Raw genomic sequence first — 19,921 nt, 5'->3', positions numbered from 1 at the left:
CCCTGCTCCTGCCAACCTAGCAGTTCGAAAGCACATCAAAGTGCAAATAGATAAATAGGAACCACACCGACGGGAAGGTAAACGGCATTTCTGTGTGCTGCTCTGGTTCGCCAGAAGCGGCTTAGTCATGCTGGCTACATGATCCGAAAGCTGTCTGCGGACAAACGCCGGCTGCCTCGGCCAGTAAAGCGAGATGAGCACTGCAACCCCAGAGTCGGTCACGACTGGACCTAGTGGTCAGGGGTCCCTTTACCTTAATATTTACCTCATATCTACACTTTATAAACATTTAGTATTTATGCCATGATTAAACATACTGACTTTAACTAAGGAATCCATGCTTATTGTAAATATAGTGACTTTGCAAATACTATCTGTCAGCTGTGGCTCCTTTCTAACAATACAACACTTATTTCCCGTAATGTGATCCAACACCACCTCTGTAGCTGAAGGTGTATACATATACCAACAGTATGAGCAGGACCTATCATGTGGGGTGTCCCCAGTACAGTATTAGAGGTCCTTTGAGGAATGGCAGGACATAAAATAAATTAATTTCTCATCCATTCCTTGCCCAGCCAGAAAGGGGAGAGCAAAAAAAGCTGGTAAAAATATCCATGAGATTGTAAATGAATACTTGTATGGATTGAGCCAAACTGCAACACTATGGGATCATGTCAATGGATATACATGCATGCCATAAGCCATGGGAATGGCGGTCTTTGAAAGTGCTGGAAGAGGCATAAACATGAAGATATCAGTGGTTCTTGCATCCTAGTAAGAGTGCTTAGAACTGTAGCCTCAGGGTGAGAATGAAAGAAAGAGCTGTGTACATTGAAACATGCGTGCGTACATACATGGAAAACACCCTGCAGCCCATTATACTATCAACCTACCTTTTTAAAATGCTGCGTCCTGCTGCAAAATGTCGAATGGAATGTATAACCAATGGTGATGTGGCCAGAAACTGGTCTTCTGTTTCAGTTCCAACCATAGAACTTCTACTTGCTGAACTGCTCTGACTCCTCAGACTTAGACCTCCTTCCTGAAACATTAAAGACAACATTTCCTTTTACACAGATCTACACCACTGCCCATTACCTAATGGTTCTTGTTGTAGGATAAACCGCCTCATATAACCAAATTGCTGGTCTAATTAATGCATTAAGGGGTTAAGGCCATAAAGTAAGCTATCCTGCCATGATTAGCTCACCTTGGGAGGAACTAGGTAACCAAGTATTTGTTCCTCCCTCTGTCTACCTGAGAAACTCAAAGTGTAAAGAGGTTTGAACTAGTTGCTCCAGCTCAGACCGCATGGCTCTCACAAGCCACTCTTAAATTCTTATACCAATAATTAAGGACCTTTCACCATTTGGAACTAAACTAAGTTTTACTGCCTGTGCAACATTTCTAACTGATGCATGGAAAAGCACATGAACCTGCCCTTTAGAGAGCTTGTAAGTAAACAATTGTTAACTTACTAAATGTGTGGGATTTTTCTATGCTGGGTGAATAAGGTACTATTTTGGAACTCACTTGGAAAGACATGTTTTAAAGGTCTAATGGCCTATACTTCCATGCTTTACTTTGCTGCATATTGTGTGATTTAAATCTCTGCTTGGATTCTCACCAAAGAGTACTTGCCCCAAACTTGGATCTTGACAACATGACAGGACGATTCTGAGGAATGTAGTAGCCTATAGGGGAAGGGTTACATATACCTTCCCTGCTCTCCTTCCAACTGTAGCCTCTGGTGGGTGATTTTCATTTCAAAAAGTAAGAAAAAGTTACACAACTGCATTTCATGTATAGTTGCAGAGAGGGAAAAAATGCAAACCTTCATATCCAGCGTCCGCAAGGGCTGCACCATGGGGCAAAATGCAGCCTGTTGAACAGCAACAAGCAGTGTGTTTTTATGAGTGACTTGGCAGGCAAGAGCAATCTGAAGATTTTCTAGTCCATGAGATTTCAGTAACAGCTGAAGAATTAAGATAAAAACTATTAGGACTCATATAATAACTGTAACATGAAGTTGCACAGTTTTCTCTTGATATAGATGTACTTATCCTTAGACTCACTGAAATCTTTTCACTTGCATTCAGATACAGGATTTTACTTTGCATAGATCTAGAACCATAATTAAGTGCAATATAAGGTTGCATATACAGTATACTTTTATACTGGGAGCTGAAGGTAGCGAAAGATGATGAGAGCTGTATAGCTCTGTGAAGGGTAAACCACAGTTGCCAGGATTCTTTATTGGGAATGAAAATGGACTTTAAATGTATAGTGCGTTCACAGCCCCAAATAGTAAAATTGGATGCCACATGGAGTTGAATATGAAATAAAGTAGCAATGCTCATCAGAATATTTGGAGGAAATGTTGAAGAAGAGGTAGCTTCACCTTTTAAATGTCTGTTTCAATACATATTTTATACTTATTTCCTCCCCCATACTATTGCAGATCAGGTGCATTCCCAGGTGAATCATGAGAAGAAAAGTCCAGGAAAACAGAAAGGAACATTGAAATATCTTTCATTGTGTTCCTTTAATTTTTTAAAAATTTGTTGAATGGCTATAATTAGGTACTTCAACTTAGAAATGGTGCATCTACAATGTAATTTACACACAGTGTAGATCCCCCTTACCTGATTTACAGTGACTGAGATAGTCAGGGTACAGTTATATTAAAAATGACAACCCAGAACACTGCTGGTTCTCAAATAACTTCTGGTGCAAGACAAAAGAAAAATTATAGGAAGGGAAGGAATAAAATGTATTCATTGTGGTTGTACAGTATTGAGAATTACTGGGGGGAAATAATTCAGTCACCTGAAGAATGCTGTCTCTTGTACGAAAGCTAAATTTTCCAATTTGATTGTCAATATCATGGATGTTTAACATTAAGCTGGATGGAATATATCTGCAAGAGGTAAATATTTCTAAATTACACAAACTAATATGCAAGCATTCATGAACGTAGAAATGTAAATAAATGAAAAGGGAAAGTGCTGTGCTTGCTTCTTATTCACATTTTTTATTACAAATATTTTTAATCTCATCTACAGAACATGACTTGGATCCTAACTACCCTTCTGTGAACCGAAGGGCTCCTGGTTCTGCTTGTCATGCTTCTTCAGAGAGTCTTCCAGCACCTACAGAGTAGATTTTCAAAGAGCAAAGGGGAAGGGGTCAGTGAAAGTTGGAGTGTCCTGTAAACAGAACTCCACTCATGGGATGTTCCTGCCAGCAGAAGCTTAGTTAGGATCTGAGCCCATGTCTCTAATGATACCACTACAAAGTGGGCTTCTTTGGAAGTAAGGCCGGGATATAAATTAAACAAACAGACAAATAAAATCAGACACCTTTCCAAATGCTGGCCAACATAAAAGCAGTATATACCGGTATTTAAAATAAATAGAGGGGTTGATTGTCTCACAAGGGAAACACTGGAGATGTGTGACATATTTCTTTTTATAGATTTAAAGAAATCTGTTTCTGAAAGTCACAGCAAATTTCTGAAATGCACTTGTGCTAAATGATACATTCTGCTAGTTTGTGATTGGTTTTAATTTCATATGGGAGACTGGTTACAAATAACTGCAAAAGCCATTTGTTTAATTACAGTACTCTTCTACCACCACCCACCCCCCGCATAGAAGCCAAGGGACATAGAGTCATTGCAATTTTGCAAATCTAGGAGGGCTGGGCCTATTGAGAATACAGTACAAATATGCAGAGTAGATTGAGAGAGAGTGTTATGATACAACTGAGGGCTGGATGATTAACTGGGCAAAGTTAATCAGACCTTAACTATAAATGAGAATACTTGGCCCCCAATATAACTGTATGTTTATGGAGTATCCACATCCCAGCCTCTAAGAAATACTACCAGAGAAGAATGGCAGCTATGGTCTCTTTCATGGAATAAACCTTCAGCAGTTTGTGTTAATAAACACTGGTGCCTCAGAAACCCTGAAATAGATAAGCTGCATTGAATTTGGCAGCGGCAGCGGTGAGGGGGGATTTGATTTCACTCCTTATATGCACTTTTCTTTTGTGAACTTATACTAGCTTTTTATTTTTAAAATACTAATCTTGAAAAGGGTGAATTAAAACAACAGAAGCTCCAGTCACACTTTATGACAATGCTTAGAAAGAAGATCAATTTGGAAAGTTTTAAGAAAGAATCGCTGTTCTATTTCCACATCATTTGGACCTAGATAAGTTGCTTTTGGGGCTGATCGAAAGACGAGGAAAATGTGCCACAATACCCATAAAGCTCTGGTTTACCTATCCACACTACTGTCATGATGCTCTAGAAGAGAAGTAACAAATATTGGTGAGGGCTGGTCTGCTTTCTCTTTGTGAGTTGCAAATTCAAAGTACACGGGCCTTAAGTATAAATGGAACTCATCAAAGCCCATTTCTCCTGCAAATTCTTTGTAGAGTCTAAAAGGAAAAGAACACATACATCTAACTTTGCAATGTTTCTTTAGCCACTGTCAGGGTCACCCTTGCTGGCAACTCTTGCTTTGCTAGAAACAGAAATTTTGTTTGCCAGCAACTGTACGCTATTGATTATGGAGTTTAAGAATCATTCTGTGTCTCAATAGGTGTGGGAGACAGTGGGCAATCTGACCGTGGGTATAAAACAGGGATGGGGAATCTCGGGGCTGGGGGACATCTCTGTCTGGCCTTCAGGACCCACACTTGCTATGCTTTACACACTCCTTGACTGTTTTTGCTTGGCTGGAATGTGTTCTTGAACTCTGATCGTGCTTCTTGCTTGCCTGGATGGAAGAGTGGGTGGGTGGGTGTGGAAACTAGCCTATTCTACAAAGATAAAATTCACATTCATTGCTCTGGCCCCACCCACCACTGGCATGTGGGTCCCAAACAGTTGCCCAGAAGAGAATGCAGCCCTTGGGTTGAAAGGGGTTCCCCATCCGGGTGGAATAAAGGTGGCATACCTGAAATAGTGGTTTGGAGGGACTGCCGAGAGGAGAGACCTAAATGTCACTGGATATGCATTTTAACCTACATACCCCAAGAGTAGGAAAAAACCCCCTGCTGCACAAAAGTCCTTAATGGTTACTTTCAATCCCTCTTCAATGGGATTTCAATATAGCTCCCTGCATTGCCATCCCATGTGCCCATTACTTTACCTCTGCAGCTGTGCACTTTCTACTGCAGCCTCTATCAATCGATGGCGGAGGGTGAGAAGTTCAAGGAGCCTTGAGAAGATGTTCAGAATAAAAGCTTGCTTTTCTTTACCCTGTTTCTGCTTTCCCTCTTCTGCTGATTTCAGTGCTGACATAGCAATCTCTCTTACAAGACAAGGATCTTCAACCAGAACTTCTGTGAATAACTATGGGGGACATACACTTCCTTTCAACAGTCAGTAAAAATAATGTTGTTGCTTAATTGTCTTATCAAACCACGAGCCCAGGTTCAGATGACAAGTTAAGGCTGTTAAATATAATGGTTTAATTGACACTGAAATGGAGAATGCCTATGTGTATTAGTGAAAGGGATTAGCTAGAAGATTCCATTGAAGCTAAAGAAGAACAATAAAGGTTCTCTGAGCTCCTAGATGGGTTGATAACTGTTATTGTTCTCTACTAGCTAATACGTGAGTGTTTAACCTTAGGTTACAAGGGTGCCATTGAATTTGTCCAGCTCACAAGCATAAAATCCTTAAAAGTTTGTATTGAAACTTTTAGTTGACTGTGTCAACAAGAGAAAGAAGATTTGTAGACCATATCAACAGATCAGTCCATTTTAACTGACATGAATGTGTAGAGTCTGCAACAGACATCACTAACAGCAGAGTCCTATGCTTGTCTCCTTGAAAGTAAGTCCCATTAAATAAAAGGGCACTTACTTTCAGGTAAGAATGTGTATCATAGCCTGATTTATTTAAAAACAAGACAAAATCACCACAGATTTAGAATGTAGAAGACATACGTACATCTTTCTGAATTTGAGAGCCATAAAAAGACTCTGGCTGTTCCATGGTCAGCCATATGTCCAGGGCAAGTTGAAGCACATGTTTTTCCAGATTAATTGCCTCCCTGGCTGTCTTTGGCCTACAGCTTTGCTGGAACTCCTGGAGGATATGACCCAGAGCTTTAGGAACTAAAGATACTAGGCCAAGGGAAGGGTGGAACTCAAGCAAATAAATGTTCTTCAAAGCCGAACTTTAAAAACAAAAACAAAATTAAAAAGCATTATGAAAGGACAGAATCATTACATTACGAGAAATAACTTTTGTTTTCAAGGAGCCTAATAGGACAAATGATAGTTTTGTTTAAGCTAACCTGAAATCTGATACATTCCATGCAAACCTTTACATACTGAGTGTTTTATGTGAATTGCGTAAATACATATTCTCCATTTATAAATCATTCTGTATCCTAGTATATAGTGACAATGTAAGGATGTCATCATGGGGAGCCATGCAAACTGCACTGTAGGTGAGCAGCCCAGGCAGGCAGGGCAGGCTGACCAGCCAAGTGAATTAGCAGCATGGGTGGTGGTTGGCTCGGGTGAGCAACAAAGGAACAGGCAGGCCAGGACGGGGAACCTCCTCAGCAACTGCCATACTCTGCTGCCACTGCCCACTTCACCTGTCACCCCTTCCTCCTGTTACTGGCAGTGACAGCAACAGCAGGATGAAGGGTAGGGAGGCCTTTTCGCCTTTGTTTCTTTGTTCTGCTGCTGCCACCAAAGAGGTGGAAGTGAAGGAGAGAATATCTCCTTTCCGTCCTGCTGTTATTGCTACCATTGCTAGTCGGGAGGGGACAAATGTGAGAAAATATTTCTCCCCTATGTTGCTCATGTTCTTGGCCTTCCCTCAACAGTGGAGGGGTCTAAGGGGAGGTTTGGCAAGGTCAATGGGGAGTGGGATGGGAGGTTTGGTAAGGCAGGTGCACTTGCAGCTGCCCAGTGGTGATTGAGAGGGCACCCCAACCTTCCTGCTTCTCCTTCAAACCTCCATAGTTTAAAGGAGTAATGTGGGGTGGGGTGGGGTGGGGTAGGGGGCTGAAAACCCTTTGTAAACGTCCCTTTGCAATGTTGTCAATAAAATATTCATTTGGAAAAGCCATGTTTGTTCATTTGGCTTAACATTATGTGCAAAGTAGATCCGTGTTGTGAGACATGGCAATGCTATGTGTGAAAGCTACTCATCTACAGTTGAATTAGCTTATCTGCACCAACATCACTTTAATACAAAGGGATAACAGTGTGATTTTTTGTGGAAGATTCTGACTGAGCAAGTTAAAGATGGGCTCCCTTATAATACAGTACTTGCATCATATGATAAAGAGAGACAGACATTACTCACGGGGTGATATTAATAGCAATTAATTGTTTTGCAATTATATATGGGGGGAAACCAAATTCACAGGTGCCACCTTTGGGACCATCACGCCAAATCCTGTGGTTATATTCACGTTGGTTATCTATCTAAAAACCAAATAAATAAAAACACAAGCCTCATGTAGCAGAAAAGGTGGGATATAAATGTAAGAAAACAGATAAAAAATAATAAATAAAAAACTCAAAGAGTCCACTAACCTGTTTGTTCAGTACACCTCTCACCAGCTGTAGGTGAAGCTCAAGGCAAGCACACTCATCTTTATAGATGTTCACAAAATACCCAAGATGGAAATCAAATCGAGGGCGTCTGTACATGATGTCTGTTACAACTTGGGCCAAAGCAAATCTTTCTTCTGAATCTAATGCATGTTGATATGCTTCAAAGTAACTATTCAAAAGCTGAAAATAGATTTAAGGCAAAAATATATAGATGGGTTTTTTTAAAAAAAGAATGATACCGTTATTTCTCTCTATTTTTTAAAAAAGTTAACTTTCCCTATTTCACCTCTCTCTCTTATTTGCTAATTTAGTCAGCTATGTTTTATGTGGCTTAGCCATTCTGGGAACAGGTCTATGGGAAAGAGGGGCCTTAATTTCTATAAAGGAAGGGCTGGATGGGCTGTGGAACAGGAGAGTTAAAATGCTTCAAGATAAAATGTTTTGTAATGCAAGTTCTTTTGTAGTACTGTGTTTCAGATGATAAAAATTGAGTATAATTTAAAAAATCAGCTTCATATTCATTTAATAACAATGGAGCATTCAGATTAAAGTGATACTTAGAGTAAGCCCACTGAAAATCAAGGAAACATTAGTCTGATATTTGCCTTGGATTTTGTCACATCTCACACTTTTAGTCTCTGAATTATTATAGCCCTGGAAAATATCCAAACCAATTAATTTAAGTTTTTCAGATATATTATAGCTATTAGAGCTACATAAGATGACTGGGGGAAGGGGGATATAAAATACTGTATTCCAAAAATGCTAATGATCTCTGTTTGCAAGTATAGTTGGTTTGAATAGTCCAACACACAAAGACAGCTCTAGGCAACTTTGGAAGGATGAGAAATAATTTTAATTTAAAAAAATATTGAATGTAACAGGAGCTCAGATTGGTTGGTTTTTAAAAATAATGTGGGAATATATATACACCTGCCATTTATTTTCTAAGAAAGCTGTTTCACAAGTCCAAAGGTCAAGGATTACTGCAGATCGATCCACTGATGCATGAGCCCAGGCTGAGTAGTTGCTATTACTGGAATCACGGCATGCTTTGTGACCTCGAAAAGGAAAAACAGCACAACAGGCATTTCCACAGAAACCAGCAAGCTAAGGAAGAACAATGCCTACTTAACAAAATGCGGCTCTCCAAACCTCTCTATCTGGCTCCAAGGGCCCTCCCAAGCCACACACAGCCCACCAACCTCGTTCCACAACCTCTTAAGTGCTTTTGCCTGGGTGAGATGAATATTTGAACTGTAATGATACCTCCTGCTTGCCTGGATGAAGGCTGGAGAGATGAGTGTGATAAACATCTGGGTTTTACATTGCTGGAAACAGGGCCAGATTTAGGTTTGATGAGGCCCTAAGCTACTGAAGGTAATGGGGCCCTTTATATGTCCAGCTGTCCTTTGTCAACAACAAATTGTCGCTGTTTCTTCTGTTGAATATATGCTATATGGTAATTTATGGACCTAATTACATCATAGGAGCCTACACAACACAAATACTGTTGCTGTATATAGGTTTTATTTTATTTTATTTTTCATCTCATATTTTGGAAATGTACATCCAGGTTTTTTCCTTTAAATTCTTTTGGGGCCCCCAAGAGAGTGGGGCCCTAAGCTATAGCTTGTTTAGCTTATACGTAAATCTGGCACTGGCTGGAAAGAAGCTTGCTGCACAAAAGAGTGACATCCTCTGGCCCCACCCACCACTGACATTCAGCCCTTGGAAGGTTGTCCTCTACTTGAAAAAGGTCCCTTGCCCCAGTCCAACAACAAATATAGACTAGACATTGTGATATGAGGTGCCTAGAGGTGCTTGCTGTGTCACCATTGACACAGACCAGTGTTTCCCAAACTTGGGTCTGCAGCTGTTTTCGGACTACAATTTCCATCATCCCTGGCCACTGGTCTTGCTAGTTAGGGATGGTGGGAGTTGTAGTCCAAAAACAGCTGGAGACCCAAGTTTGGGAAACACTGACATAGACCTCAACATTTCACACAATCATATGAAAAGAGTCCAGAGTCCCATCTGCTAGGCTGGCTCAGTAGCTGACAATAAGCAACTTACTATAAACTGACGTTTAGCAAAGTCAGGCACCCTGGCTGAGTTTTTGGGATACCAACTTTTGGGCTGGTGATCATCCTTGTAAATTATCATTCCTATTTGGATGTGAGGGCGATCTGGCTGCGACATCTGTCACCCCATTGATCGCCAGGGTTGATTCGGCTGATCTGCCTGGCTAGGTGGGTGTCCCCTTCCTCCCTCACCGCTCTATGTGCTTCCCTCCCGAAGCTGCGCGCTCGGTGGAAGAGGACGACCATCCCAGATAGAAGGAGTGTACCGTTCTTCGGTCAAGGGTATACGATAGCTGAGCTCCCCTGCTAGAACCTCCAAACAAGCTCATTCCTATTTGTGCTCCTTTCCCCCCTCTCTGTCCTTCTCATTTGCAGAAGTGTACCAAACTGTGCTGATTCTTACCTTTCCCTGCCTCAATGTACTGGGTTGCCACAAGCAAAAGCTGCTTTTCTAGATCTTTCAGGTCCTGGAGGGCTACATCGTACATCACAAAAGCCCCTCGCTGATCCTGGGTGTGAACATACATGTCCTCTGTGGTGTAAAAATCATCATGGTTTTCTACCTCTGCAAACTCCATAAACTGCACACTGTGAACCTGTGCCAGGGACAGATTAAAAATAAACACATGATGAAGCCTATATTAGAAGTACCAAATAAAACAGTGCATATACATGTGGGCATGTGGGCACACGTACATACATGTGTGTGTGTAACTTTCAAGAGTTTTGTAAAGGTATGGAAGAGTTTGACCTGCTGTAAACTTGTGGAGGAAGATTCACTTCTGGTTGGCAATGAGATTTAGGAGTGGAAGCAGTGTATTTTTTGTGAATTTCAAGCTGAAGGCAAATTTTGAATGTTAAAAGTCTGACCCATCCATAGAACAGATTGCTTTAAGGCTGCAAGACTAAGCATGATTGCTGGTGAGCAAGTCCCAATGAGATCCATGGGGCACTTATGAAAATACACGATTAGGGTAGTAATTTTAGTAGTGGGGGAGGCTGCAGTGTACAGGAGGGAAGAAGAAGAAGAAGAGTTTGGATTTGATATCCCGCCTTTCACTCCCTTTAAGGAGTCTCAAAGCGGCTAACATTCTCCTTTCCCTTCCTCCCCCACAACAAACACTCTGTGAGGTGAGTGGGGCTGAGAGACTTCACAGAAGTGTGACTGGCCCAAGGTCACCCAGCAGCTGCATGTGGAGGAGCGGAGACGCGAACCCGGTTCCCCAGGATTACGAGACTACCGCTCTTAACCACTACACCACACTGGCTCTTCTGGGAGACTTTGCTCATGTGTTTGCTGCATTTATTTAGTTAGTGAAATTTATACACCACTTAATTTTAAAAATACCCTCCATAAGTAGCTTACATAAAATGGTATAAAATAGCCATTTAACAATAGCAATAAAAATAGACAAATTATTTGAAAATTATTTTTCAAATGAGAAATAAAGTTTGAAAAGCAAATGTGCACCAGAAAATTACATAACAGGGTAGCCTGGCTAAGTAAAAAAGGCTTTAGCTGGCATTGAAAGCAATACAACGAAGGCATATGCCTAATGTTAATTTGTCTGCTTCGACCTTTGAACAGAGATAAGAAATCTATAACTCTGTGTCAGATGTGGAACACTCAAATGCATTTCCGCATAAGGCATATGGCTTTGATTTTATGACCTGCACTTCATCAGCTTGGGTAAATACAGATTGTCATAAATAGAGCTGGGGTTGTAAGGAGACTGGGGATTCCCCTAAATGCCCCCATATGCTATATCCTCTAACATGCAGGACCTACTCCAGGAAGCTGCCTTACACTAAGTCAGACCATTGGTCCATCTATCTCAGATCCTCTACTCTGATTGGCAGCAATTCTCCAGGGAGCTAGAAATGGCAGGGATTGAACCAGGGCCCTTCTGCATGCAAGGTCAGCTGGAGCACCCGTTGACCTTGGTGCCGCACCTATTTTATTCATGTGTCTGTCTATGAAGCTATTTTACAAAGTACCCAAATGCCTCACCTTATAGTCGGCTGGTGTGTAATGCACATAGGGGTGTGAACCAAGACCACCATAGGCACCTCTGCCCCCTTTGGCTGCATTTACCCAACAGGAATCTTCAGCAGTGGAGACCAGATGGCCAGCACTCAAGGCAAGACCCGAGGTGCTGATGGTTAGGGTTCTTTCAACGGATCTGAAGTAGTTGAGGATGCCCAAACAAATTCTCTAGTACAAATGAGACGGTTATGATGAAATAAAAATAAGTCTTATTATGTACAGTCTTGCATAATATGAACATTTGAATGCGATTTTTCTTTTTACCTGCAGCTCTCGGATTTGCAAGTGACGCAAAAGGAGGAGAGATAAGTAGGCTCCTTTCCTCATGGGAAGCCCCTTGCTGTCGGCCTCCATGTCCTCATCTAACCCCAGCAGCTGCAAGGTCGTTGTGTAACTACATATTTTCCCCAAGAAGGAGAAATTTAATTAAATTACTGTTCCTCAAAGAGATTCTCAGTTACATCTAAATTGCATAATCTCTTTATATTTGCTTTTTAGGAGGTAAAGCTCCTACTGTAATCACTCACATGGAAACCTCCAGAACAGAACATCATTTAGAAGGCCCAGGAGAGTGTGTTAGTGCAATCACATTTAAGGTGGTGCCAGTGAGTACACATATGCAGGGGTGGACTTTGATAATATGCTGCCCAGTGCGAGGCCATTTGACGCCCTCCCCCTAATCCTTGTGGTGCCGCCTTAAACCAAGCTTTGGGAAAGAGGTGTGAGGCTCTGCCAGGGTCCTAGAGCCCTCCTATTTCCTTCCCAATGCCTGGGTAAGTGCTTGCCTGACACTGGGAAGGAGACAGGGCAATTTGAGAAGCTGCCCTTCCATTTGTGTTTTGACAGATTTGGTACAGCCCATTCATTTTTAGCATTAAACACAAGCATCACACAGAGGAACCGGCAATATTCATTTCACCTTGTGTCTTTTTTCTTTCTTGAAAAAGTGGAGGTCTTGTTAAAGTTGGAGTGTCTCATTTCCTTCTCACCAGTTGCCATGGTAGGATTATCAACATCATCACTGGTTTGCTCCTGTCCATATTTAAGGGCTAGTTATTATAGACAAACACACACAAAAGTTTTCGTTTTCAAGATTTTTATGAAATTTAGATTTTTAAAATTATGAACAAAGGAATCCTTACATCATAGCCCACTGGTTCTCTTGTTGCTTGTACAACTTGTGACCTATCAAAATGGCAAGTAAAGCAGCAATATATGGTGACCAAGAGATCAACCTCTGCTACCTACTAAGGACTACAAAAAAGAAGTACCAAGCAGATTTCTCCATTATTTTCCAAGGAGGAGGGTGGGATCCCTCTGTCACATATTCTGAATTGTATTCAACACAGGACTAAGGACAATGTTTTGCCAGCACAAGGATTCTCCTTATGCAATGGAACATCCTCCTCCATTTCTCTTCCTGCACTCCCGCCCCCCGCAAAATGTATTCTGGATTTCTCTCCAATCTCCAAACATATTTTGGGATTGCACATGGCACACATAGGGAAGGAAAGGGAGAGAAACACCATTGTGCTAGTATTAATCCTTGTGCTAGCACACTTACTTTGTTGACTACCACCCTATGATCTATTCAAAAGCTAGCACACTGCTCTGTGGTTTTTAGTCTATTCTTACAAAAGTATTATGTTCCTGTTTGGACTTTCACAAACCATTATCAACTTCAAAGCAGACTGAGAATCTCTTACACTGCCAAAGTCACCAAGAAACAAAGAAGTAACTGGTGGTGGGGTTATATTTTGGAACACAGACCTTTCAGGACTCCATTTGAGATACTAGTCATACATGCATCCTAAACGATGCTCTCAACTTTCATGAAACCAACCCCACTGAGTGATAATCTTATTGTCATGACTCATATTGACGCCTGGTTATCTGAAGTAATAAAAAGGCAAGAAGTTGGTGGTGGCATTTTATCAGGTCCAGCTATTATGAAGCAAAATGCAAGTCATCACAAAATATAGCAAGGACAGCAGTTTCATAAATACATGGTAGTCAAATGGAAGCTCAGTTGTCACATAATATTTTAACTTACCCTGAATTGGAGTATCCTCTTCAAAAGTAACAAAATTCATTCCAAAAGAAAATGTACACAATCCCTATAGAGACCTACACAAATTTCAGTTTATAAAATCTGCATATTTACCTGATGGAATCTGGAGTTGTGGTAAATCTTGTTCCAGATTTGATCATATTGTTGTGAATTAAAAGAAAGTGTAAAAGTATTAAAAGCCGATGTCATTGATCTTGGCTCTAGCACTGCAGATGCTTGCTCCTGAAGAACCTCCATCACCTGTTCTGGATTGGAAACCTAGTTTGTCACAGCAACATATTTTGACTTTTAGCAAAACCAGAAGCCACAGTTCAGATAATATAGACTAACTTTGTCTGGATTCAACTGAGTGATTTGAAATTTCAAGGAATGGCAAATAAGTTTAGACATAACGTAAGAGTACTTAAAAACAACAACACTACCCCACTATAAATCGCAAAGACAAAATGTGAAAATGAAAGTTCATGGTGTCCTGAGTAAAAACAGTCTTTGGAATCACTGACTGTGGAATTCTTTCCTGTTAATGAGTATAGATTTTTTAAAAACTTCATCCTGAAATATCCAAAAGGGTTTTGATTCACTTAAAAGTAAAAATAAATAATTTGGCGTAAACCTGCTACATATCACACAAATTGGAGACAGGTTTGATAGAAGTGGATACAAGTTAGAAATATACCAAGAACCTTGAAATGCAAAAATAAATAAATAAATAAATAAATAAATAAAAATGGACGTAGGGAGTGGAGAAGCAGTTACTCAGCAGTTTTTATTACCTCTAAAATTTTTGACTGAATCTGCAGCAGTTCATCAACCTTCCGATGCTCCAGTTTCCTGAACATTTTTTGCTGCCATGGATCTTGGTTAGATTTAATCTGCTTGTCAGTAAAAAACCATGCGTAAGGAACATAAAGAAAACACATTCCTCGTCCTAATGCAGCACAGGTGATTGGGACATACTGAATTGTTTTGTGTGCACAAATTTGCACATACAGGAACTAAAGGATGCTTTGCATGAAAGAAAAAACTAGCACTCAGCAGATTTGGGCTTGATCCAGGTGTGCCAGTGTTGTACAGAAATGAACGTGTGCAAAGATCTTACCATTTGCTTGCTGCTCTTAGTGCTAACCACTTGTGGAAGGGATGAATCCAGGCAACCCACTACTCTGTCCAAATATCCAATCACCTCTGTCAAAGGTAGCAGCCAATCATATTTCAGCATATGCCAAGTTTCTGGACAAGAGCCTTTGAACTGAGACCATTTAACCCACTTCAACTCAAGATGAGTACACATGGTTTGCTAGTGAGAAGCTGGGAATTTAGATATTTTAGCCTGAGCAGACAATTTATCAGAACAACCAAATGCAGATCTTATTACCTTTATGAAAGGAATCCAGTTGGCTCTCTTTTTCAAAGCCATGTTGGGGTCTCTGGTACCCCAGGTTTCTGATCCAGGCGTTCCAGCCTCATAAACAGGAAATGTTCTCATTGTCTGTTGTTTTCTGAAAATGCTTCTAAACTCATGCATAACCTAAGCATCCCAGGAAAAAGATGCCCTACTAGTAAACATAGGTTTCCACTGAGCACTGCAAAATATTTACTATGTTAGATAGTTCAGAGAGAGGAGTAGTATGCACTTAAGCTTCACTGAACATCATAATGAATTTCTATTGACTTAAAATGGGATTTAATTGTACTTATATTACTCTGGATTTTGCCACAAATTCCTTACTATTACACTTTGGAGAATCATAAAAAATTCAGAAGGGAGATCATTATAGAATTAACTCTGCTGATATCAAAGTAAATAATTGGTTGAACTGTTTATTCTTTTAGCTGTAGACTTTCAGTGGGAGGAGAGGGACCATATCAGTATACATATTATATACAGTAATATAAGAGCAACCATTAAATTACCATAGAAAAAAGTTCCATCTCATCAGCAGAATGCTTCAGGTCTTCCACATCATAGTTGATATGAAATTTAGAAAGTAAACGTCTGAGTTGAGGCTTTAGTTCCTCAATTTCTGCAGTGTGTTGGGGAAGTATGGCTTGGAATCCTATAAGAAGGCAAGAATAAACTGAAAAGATGCTGTCAGAGCCACCCGAGGTCCCAGCTCACAAGAGACCAAAGTCCAGTCCAAGTTATGTACAAAAGGATTTATTGAAGATCATTGTAGCCATTACATCCCAACTCCGTGGCTCCGCATCTGTTACCCTTAGATGTTAGAAGTCCCCTCTGAGTCCGTCCCTCCCCTGCACCAATTTAAGAGGCTTGTACTGCTCCACCTTTTCCTCTCTTTCCTTTTCCGCAGGGTCTTCCTGCCCCCCTGTCTTCTCTCTTTCCGGGACTCCCCAGAGGCTGAGTCTTCTCCCGCCTGCTCCCCCCTCCTTCGTGCTTTGGCACCAGGCTCCTCCTCAGAGCTCTCCTCATTTCCGCGCGCCTCTATATTTGAACTTGGCGCGCGTACGTTGCCTCTGACCTTCCTTTCTACAGTTACGCTGCTCTCGGTACTACACTCCTCCCTTTCAGGCAGGACGTCTTGCTCCGAACTCCTCCCCCTTCCTCCTTCCTGTCCTGCTCTTTCTGACACACTGGCAACTTCCCCCCCTCCACTCCGTTCCGACGGGGGAGCTGGTCCCGCTTTGCCACTCCCACTGGGGATTCCCTCTTCGTTCCCCTCTCTCTGACTGATTCCCTCTCTATTGCCCCTTGGCCTGACCAGGGGGGCTCCCTTCTGGGAATCCTCTGATTCGCTAGACGGACTTTGGGACAACCTCGGCTCGTTGTCGTCCTCTTCCTCCTCGCCCTCGCTCTCTGTCTCCTCTCTCCCTAAAACCCTGACATCCATCCCCCCCTCGAAGCCCCCCCTTCCCCCCTTCCGCTCATCGGGTGCAGGTTGTGGAAGCTGCCGCTCTTCGGAGGCGGACGCAGGATACAGATTCTGCACCTCCATCTCCTCTGTTTGCAGTTCGTTGTACGAGTGTTCGAATTCGGGTTCTTGACCCAAGGTGTTCTCTTCTCCCTCCTCCATTGGTACCTGGTCCGGTGCTGCCTGCCAAGGTCCCGTCAGCCATTTCCTGCGCCAGTCCTCCTCTGGTTGCTCGTCCCACCAATAAGAGGGTTCTGTGTCCACCCCCGAACACGATCCCCTGGGCGAGTTGGAGTCCGGCGACCTTTCTTCAGCTGAAGAAAAGCCGTGGAAAGTGCTGCCTGAACATGTGGGCGTAAAGAGCCAGTCATCAAAGTACTCGGCTGGCATGGGTCTATGAGGGAAAAGGGCATGGAACTCGTCTTTTAAAAGAGGTTCGTCTAAGGCGTAGCCCGGCACCCAACCATTGGCACTGACTGGGGCACCCTCTCTGACTAGAAAATATTCTACTCCCTCTTGCCCCCATCTCGAGTCCAGGATCTCTGTGACCTCGTTGAGTGGTTCGGCCCTAGGCGCCCTCTCCCTCTCCTGTGACTTAGTGTGTTGTTGCGTGACTGTGTCAGACTCCTGAAACCTGTGCGGTGCCTTGTAGGGAGTGAGCACCGATCTATGAAAGACCGGGTGCACTCTGGAACCTTCGGGGAGGGCTAGTCGAAAGGCTACAGGGTTGATTTTAGCCTCCACCTGGTACGGCCCTAACTGCCTGTGCCCCAGCTTCTTCTTGGCCAACGACTTGGCTGGCATCGCTTGGGCCGCTAACCACACCCAGTCCCCCACCTGGATCTCCTCTCCCTCTCTCCTGTTTTTGTCAGCCTGCACCTTATATGCTTGCTTGGCCAGCTCTAAATGTCTCCGCAACTCTTCGTGCACCTCCTGCAGCTCCGCTGCAAACTGGTCGGCTCCTTGCGGCACCCCCTCTCCCGGTGCCACGAACCCCGGGAAGGTTCTGGGGTGACGACCATTGTTCGCGAAAAACGGCGTCACCCCCGTGGACGCGTGCTTCGTGTTGTTATAGGCAAACTCTGCCATCGGCAGGTAGTCCACCCAAACTGCTGGTCGCTGGTTGGCGTAACATCTCAGGTACTGCTGCATGATCGCGTTGACCCTCTCAGCTTGGCCGTTGGTTTGTGGGTGTCTCGCCGACGTGAGGTTGATCTTGACGTTCAGGATACCTAAAAGCTTCTGCCAAAAATTGGAAACAAACTGGCGCCCCCTGTCGGACAGGATGGACTGCGGCAGCCCATGCACCTTGAACACGTGATCGATGAAGAGTTTGGCAGTCTGTTCCGCCGTCGCCACCTTTGCGCATGGAATGAAGTGCGCCATCTTGGTGAACAGGTCCACAACCACCAGTACCGCCGTCTTCCCCCTGGAGCTGGGCAGGTCAGTAACGAAGTCCAGAGCTACCCTCTCCCACGGTTGCTGTGGCGTTTCCAGCGGTTCCAACAGCCCCGCTGGCTTCTGGTGTACTGGCTTGAACCTCTGACAAGTGTCACACCTGGCGACGTAATCCGCTACCTCTCCACGCATCCGGGGCCACCAAAAGTCTCTTGCCACCAGTTCTATTGTCTTCTCCTTACCGAAGTGGCCCGCACTGGGGGCGTCGTGCAACTGCTGCAGAACCTTTGCGCGAAGCTCGTCGCTTGGCACGTAGAGGGCACCTTTGCGAGTTAGCAGCCCGTCGCGTAGTTGGAACTCTTCGCCACTCTGCACACCTCTGCGCAATTCCTCCATCTTGGACTGTGCGAACTGATCCACTTGCAACGCGCGTCGCACCGCGTCCAGATCTACTGTGGCGGCAGCGCACGACCACGCCTGCGGTGCGAAAATGTGCTTGGCTGCTACAGGCGCCGCTTCATCGAGATATTGCGGTTTCCTGGATAGCGCATCGGCTATAACGTTGGAATCTCCTGGGACGTACTCTATCCGAAAGTCGAAATCCGCGAAGAATTCCGCCCAGCGCATGTGCCTCTGGCTTTGGAGCTTCGCCGTGCGCCAATACTCTAGGTTCTTGTGATCCGTGCGGACCTGTACTGTGTGCTTGGCTCCTATGAGGAAGTGTCGCCACGCTTTGAAAGCTGCGTGAATGGCTAACAGCTCCCTGTCCCATATGGTGTAGTTTTGCTCCGCTTTGCTGAGCTTTCTGGAGTAAAAGGCACCGGGTCTCCAGTTTCCATGTGGATCTTCTTGCAGGAGTACGGCTCCAACCGCTCTGTCTGACGCGTCGGTCTCTAGTCGTATGGGCTTGCCTGGATTCACGTGCAGCAGCTGCTCCTCGGAGGCGAAAAGGCTTTTAAGCTTCTGAAAAGAGCGCTCCGCCTGTTCCGTCCACACGAACCTCTTTTTCTTGGAACTGAGAGTGTCCGTGATCGCTGCCGTCTCCTTTGCAAAACCTCTGATGAATTTGCGGTAGAAGTTGGCGAAGCCGATGAATCTTTGGACTTCCTTCCGATTGCGAGGGCTCTTCCAGTCCAACACCGCGCGGACCTTGGCGCTGTCCATGGCCAGCCCCTTGTCGGACAGCTTGTAGCCTAGGAAATCCACGTCCGTCACATCAAACTGGCACTTCTCTAACTTGGCGTAGAGCTTGTTCTCCCGTAGTCTCTGCAGGACTTCCTTTACGTCCTTCTCATGGGCCTCCTCCGTTTCCGAAAAGATCAGGATGTCGTCGAGGAAACACACGCATTTCTTGTAGAGAAGTCCCGCTAGCACGTGATGCATAAATGCTTGGAAGACGTGAGATCCATTTTGGAGACCAAATGGCATAACTCTGTATTCGTACGTGCCCAGAGGCGTGAACATGGCCGTCTTCCACTCATCGCCCTCCCGGATGCGTATGAGGTTATACGCTCCACGCAGATCCAATTTGGTGAAGATCTTCCCCTTCCTTACGGTTGCCAGGAGATCATCTATCTTGGGCATGGGGAAGGCCTTGGGTTTGGTCTTACTGTTTATGAATCGATAGTCCACAATGAGTCTTTTCTGGGGCGTGTCTTTCTTCTTTACAAAGAAAACAGGACTGCCCCCCACCGCTTTCGATTCTCGGATGAATCCGCGCTTCAAATTGTGCTCTATGAACTCCCTGAGTTCTTGCATCTCGTCCTCAGACATGGAATACAGCTTTGCAGTCGGCAACTGCGCCCCTGGCACCAGGTCGATGGCACAATCATAAGGCCTGTGGGGC

The 19,921-nt window shown here is 43.6% G+C and overlaps 1 protein-coding gene and 1 long non-coding RNA gene across 2 annotated transcripts in view; one reads left to right on the top strand and one right to left on the bottom strand.

Annotated features, from left to right (window-relative positions):
- Nucleotides 1-19,921, bottom strand: part of LOC309339031 (uncharacterized protein) — a 54,326-nt gene that overhangs the window by 17,822 nt on the left and 16,583 nt on the right. The window contains exons 9-25 of the mRNA XM_081856693.1: nt 15,722-15,864; nt 15,183-15,335; nt 14,581-14,679; nt 13,901-14,065; nt 12,656-12,768; nt 12,001-12,130; nt 11,701-11,904; nt 10,093-10,285; nt 8,539-8,666; nt 7,585-7,785; nt 7,352-7,473; nt 5,975-6,203; nt 5,169-5,371; nt 4,294-4,452; nt 2,833-2,923; nt 1,838-1,978; nt 897-1,045 (exon numbers count right to left, since the gene is read on the bottom strand). Coding sequence (XP_081712819.1) covers nt 897-1,045; nt 1,838-1,978; nt 2,833-2,923; nt 4,294-4,452; nt 5,169-5,371; nt 5,975-6,203; nt 7,352-7,473; nt 7,585-7,785; nt 8,539-8,666; nt 10,093-10,285; nt 11,701-11,904; nt 12,001-12,130; nt 12,656-12,768; nt 13,901-14,065; nt 14,581-14,679; nt 15,183-15,335; nt 15,722-15,864 — 2,623 coding nt within the window. The remainder of the gene's footprint in view (nt 1-896; nt 1,046-1,837; nt 1,979-2,832; nt 2,924-4,293; nt 4,453-5,168; nt 5,372-5,974; nt 6,204-7,351; nt 7,474-7,584; nt 7,786-8,538; nt 8,667-10,092; nt 10,286-11,700; nt 11,905-12,000; nt 12,131-12,655; nt 12,769-13,900; nt 14,066-14,580; nt 14,680-15,182; nt 15,336-15,721; nt 15,865-19,921) is intronic.
- Nucleotides 8,680-12,645, top strand: LOC309339450. The gene is made up of 2 exons (XR_014155364.1): nt 8,680-8,985; nt 12,007-12,645. It is a non-coding gene; the product is annotated as an uncharacterized lncRNA (long non-coding RNA).

The sequence above is a fragment of the Podarcis erhardii genome (assembly GCF_964252035.2).
Source record: "Podarcis erhardii genome assembly, chromosome: 3".
Lineage (NCBI taxonomy): Eukaryota > Metazoa > Chordata > Lepidosauria > Squamata > Lacertidae > Podarcis > Podarcis erhardii.
The sequence above is the reverse complement of the archived record's forward strand: the minus strand, read 5'-3'. Positions and strand labels throughout refer to the sequence as shown.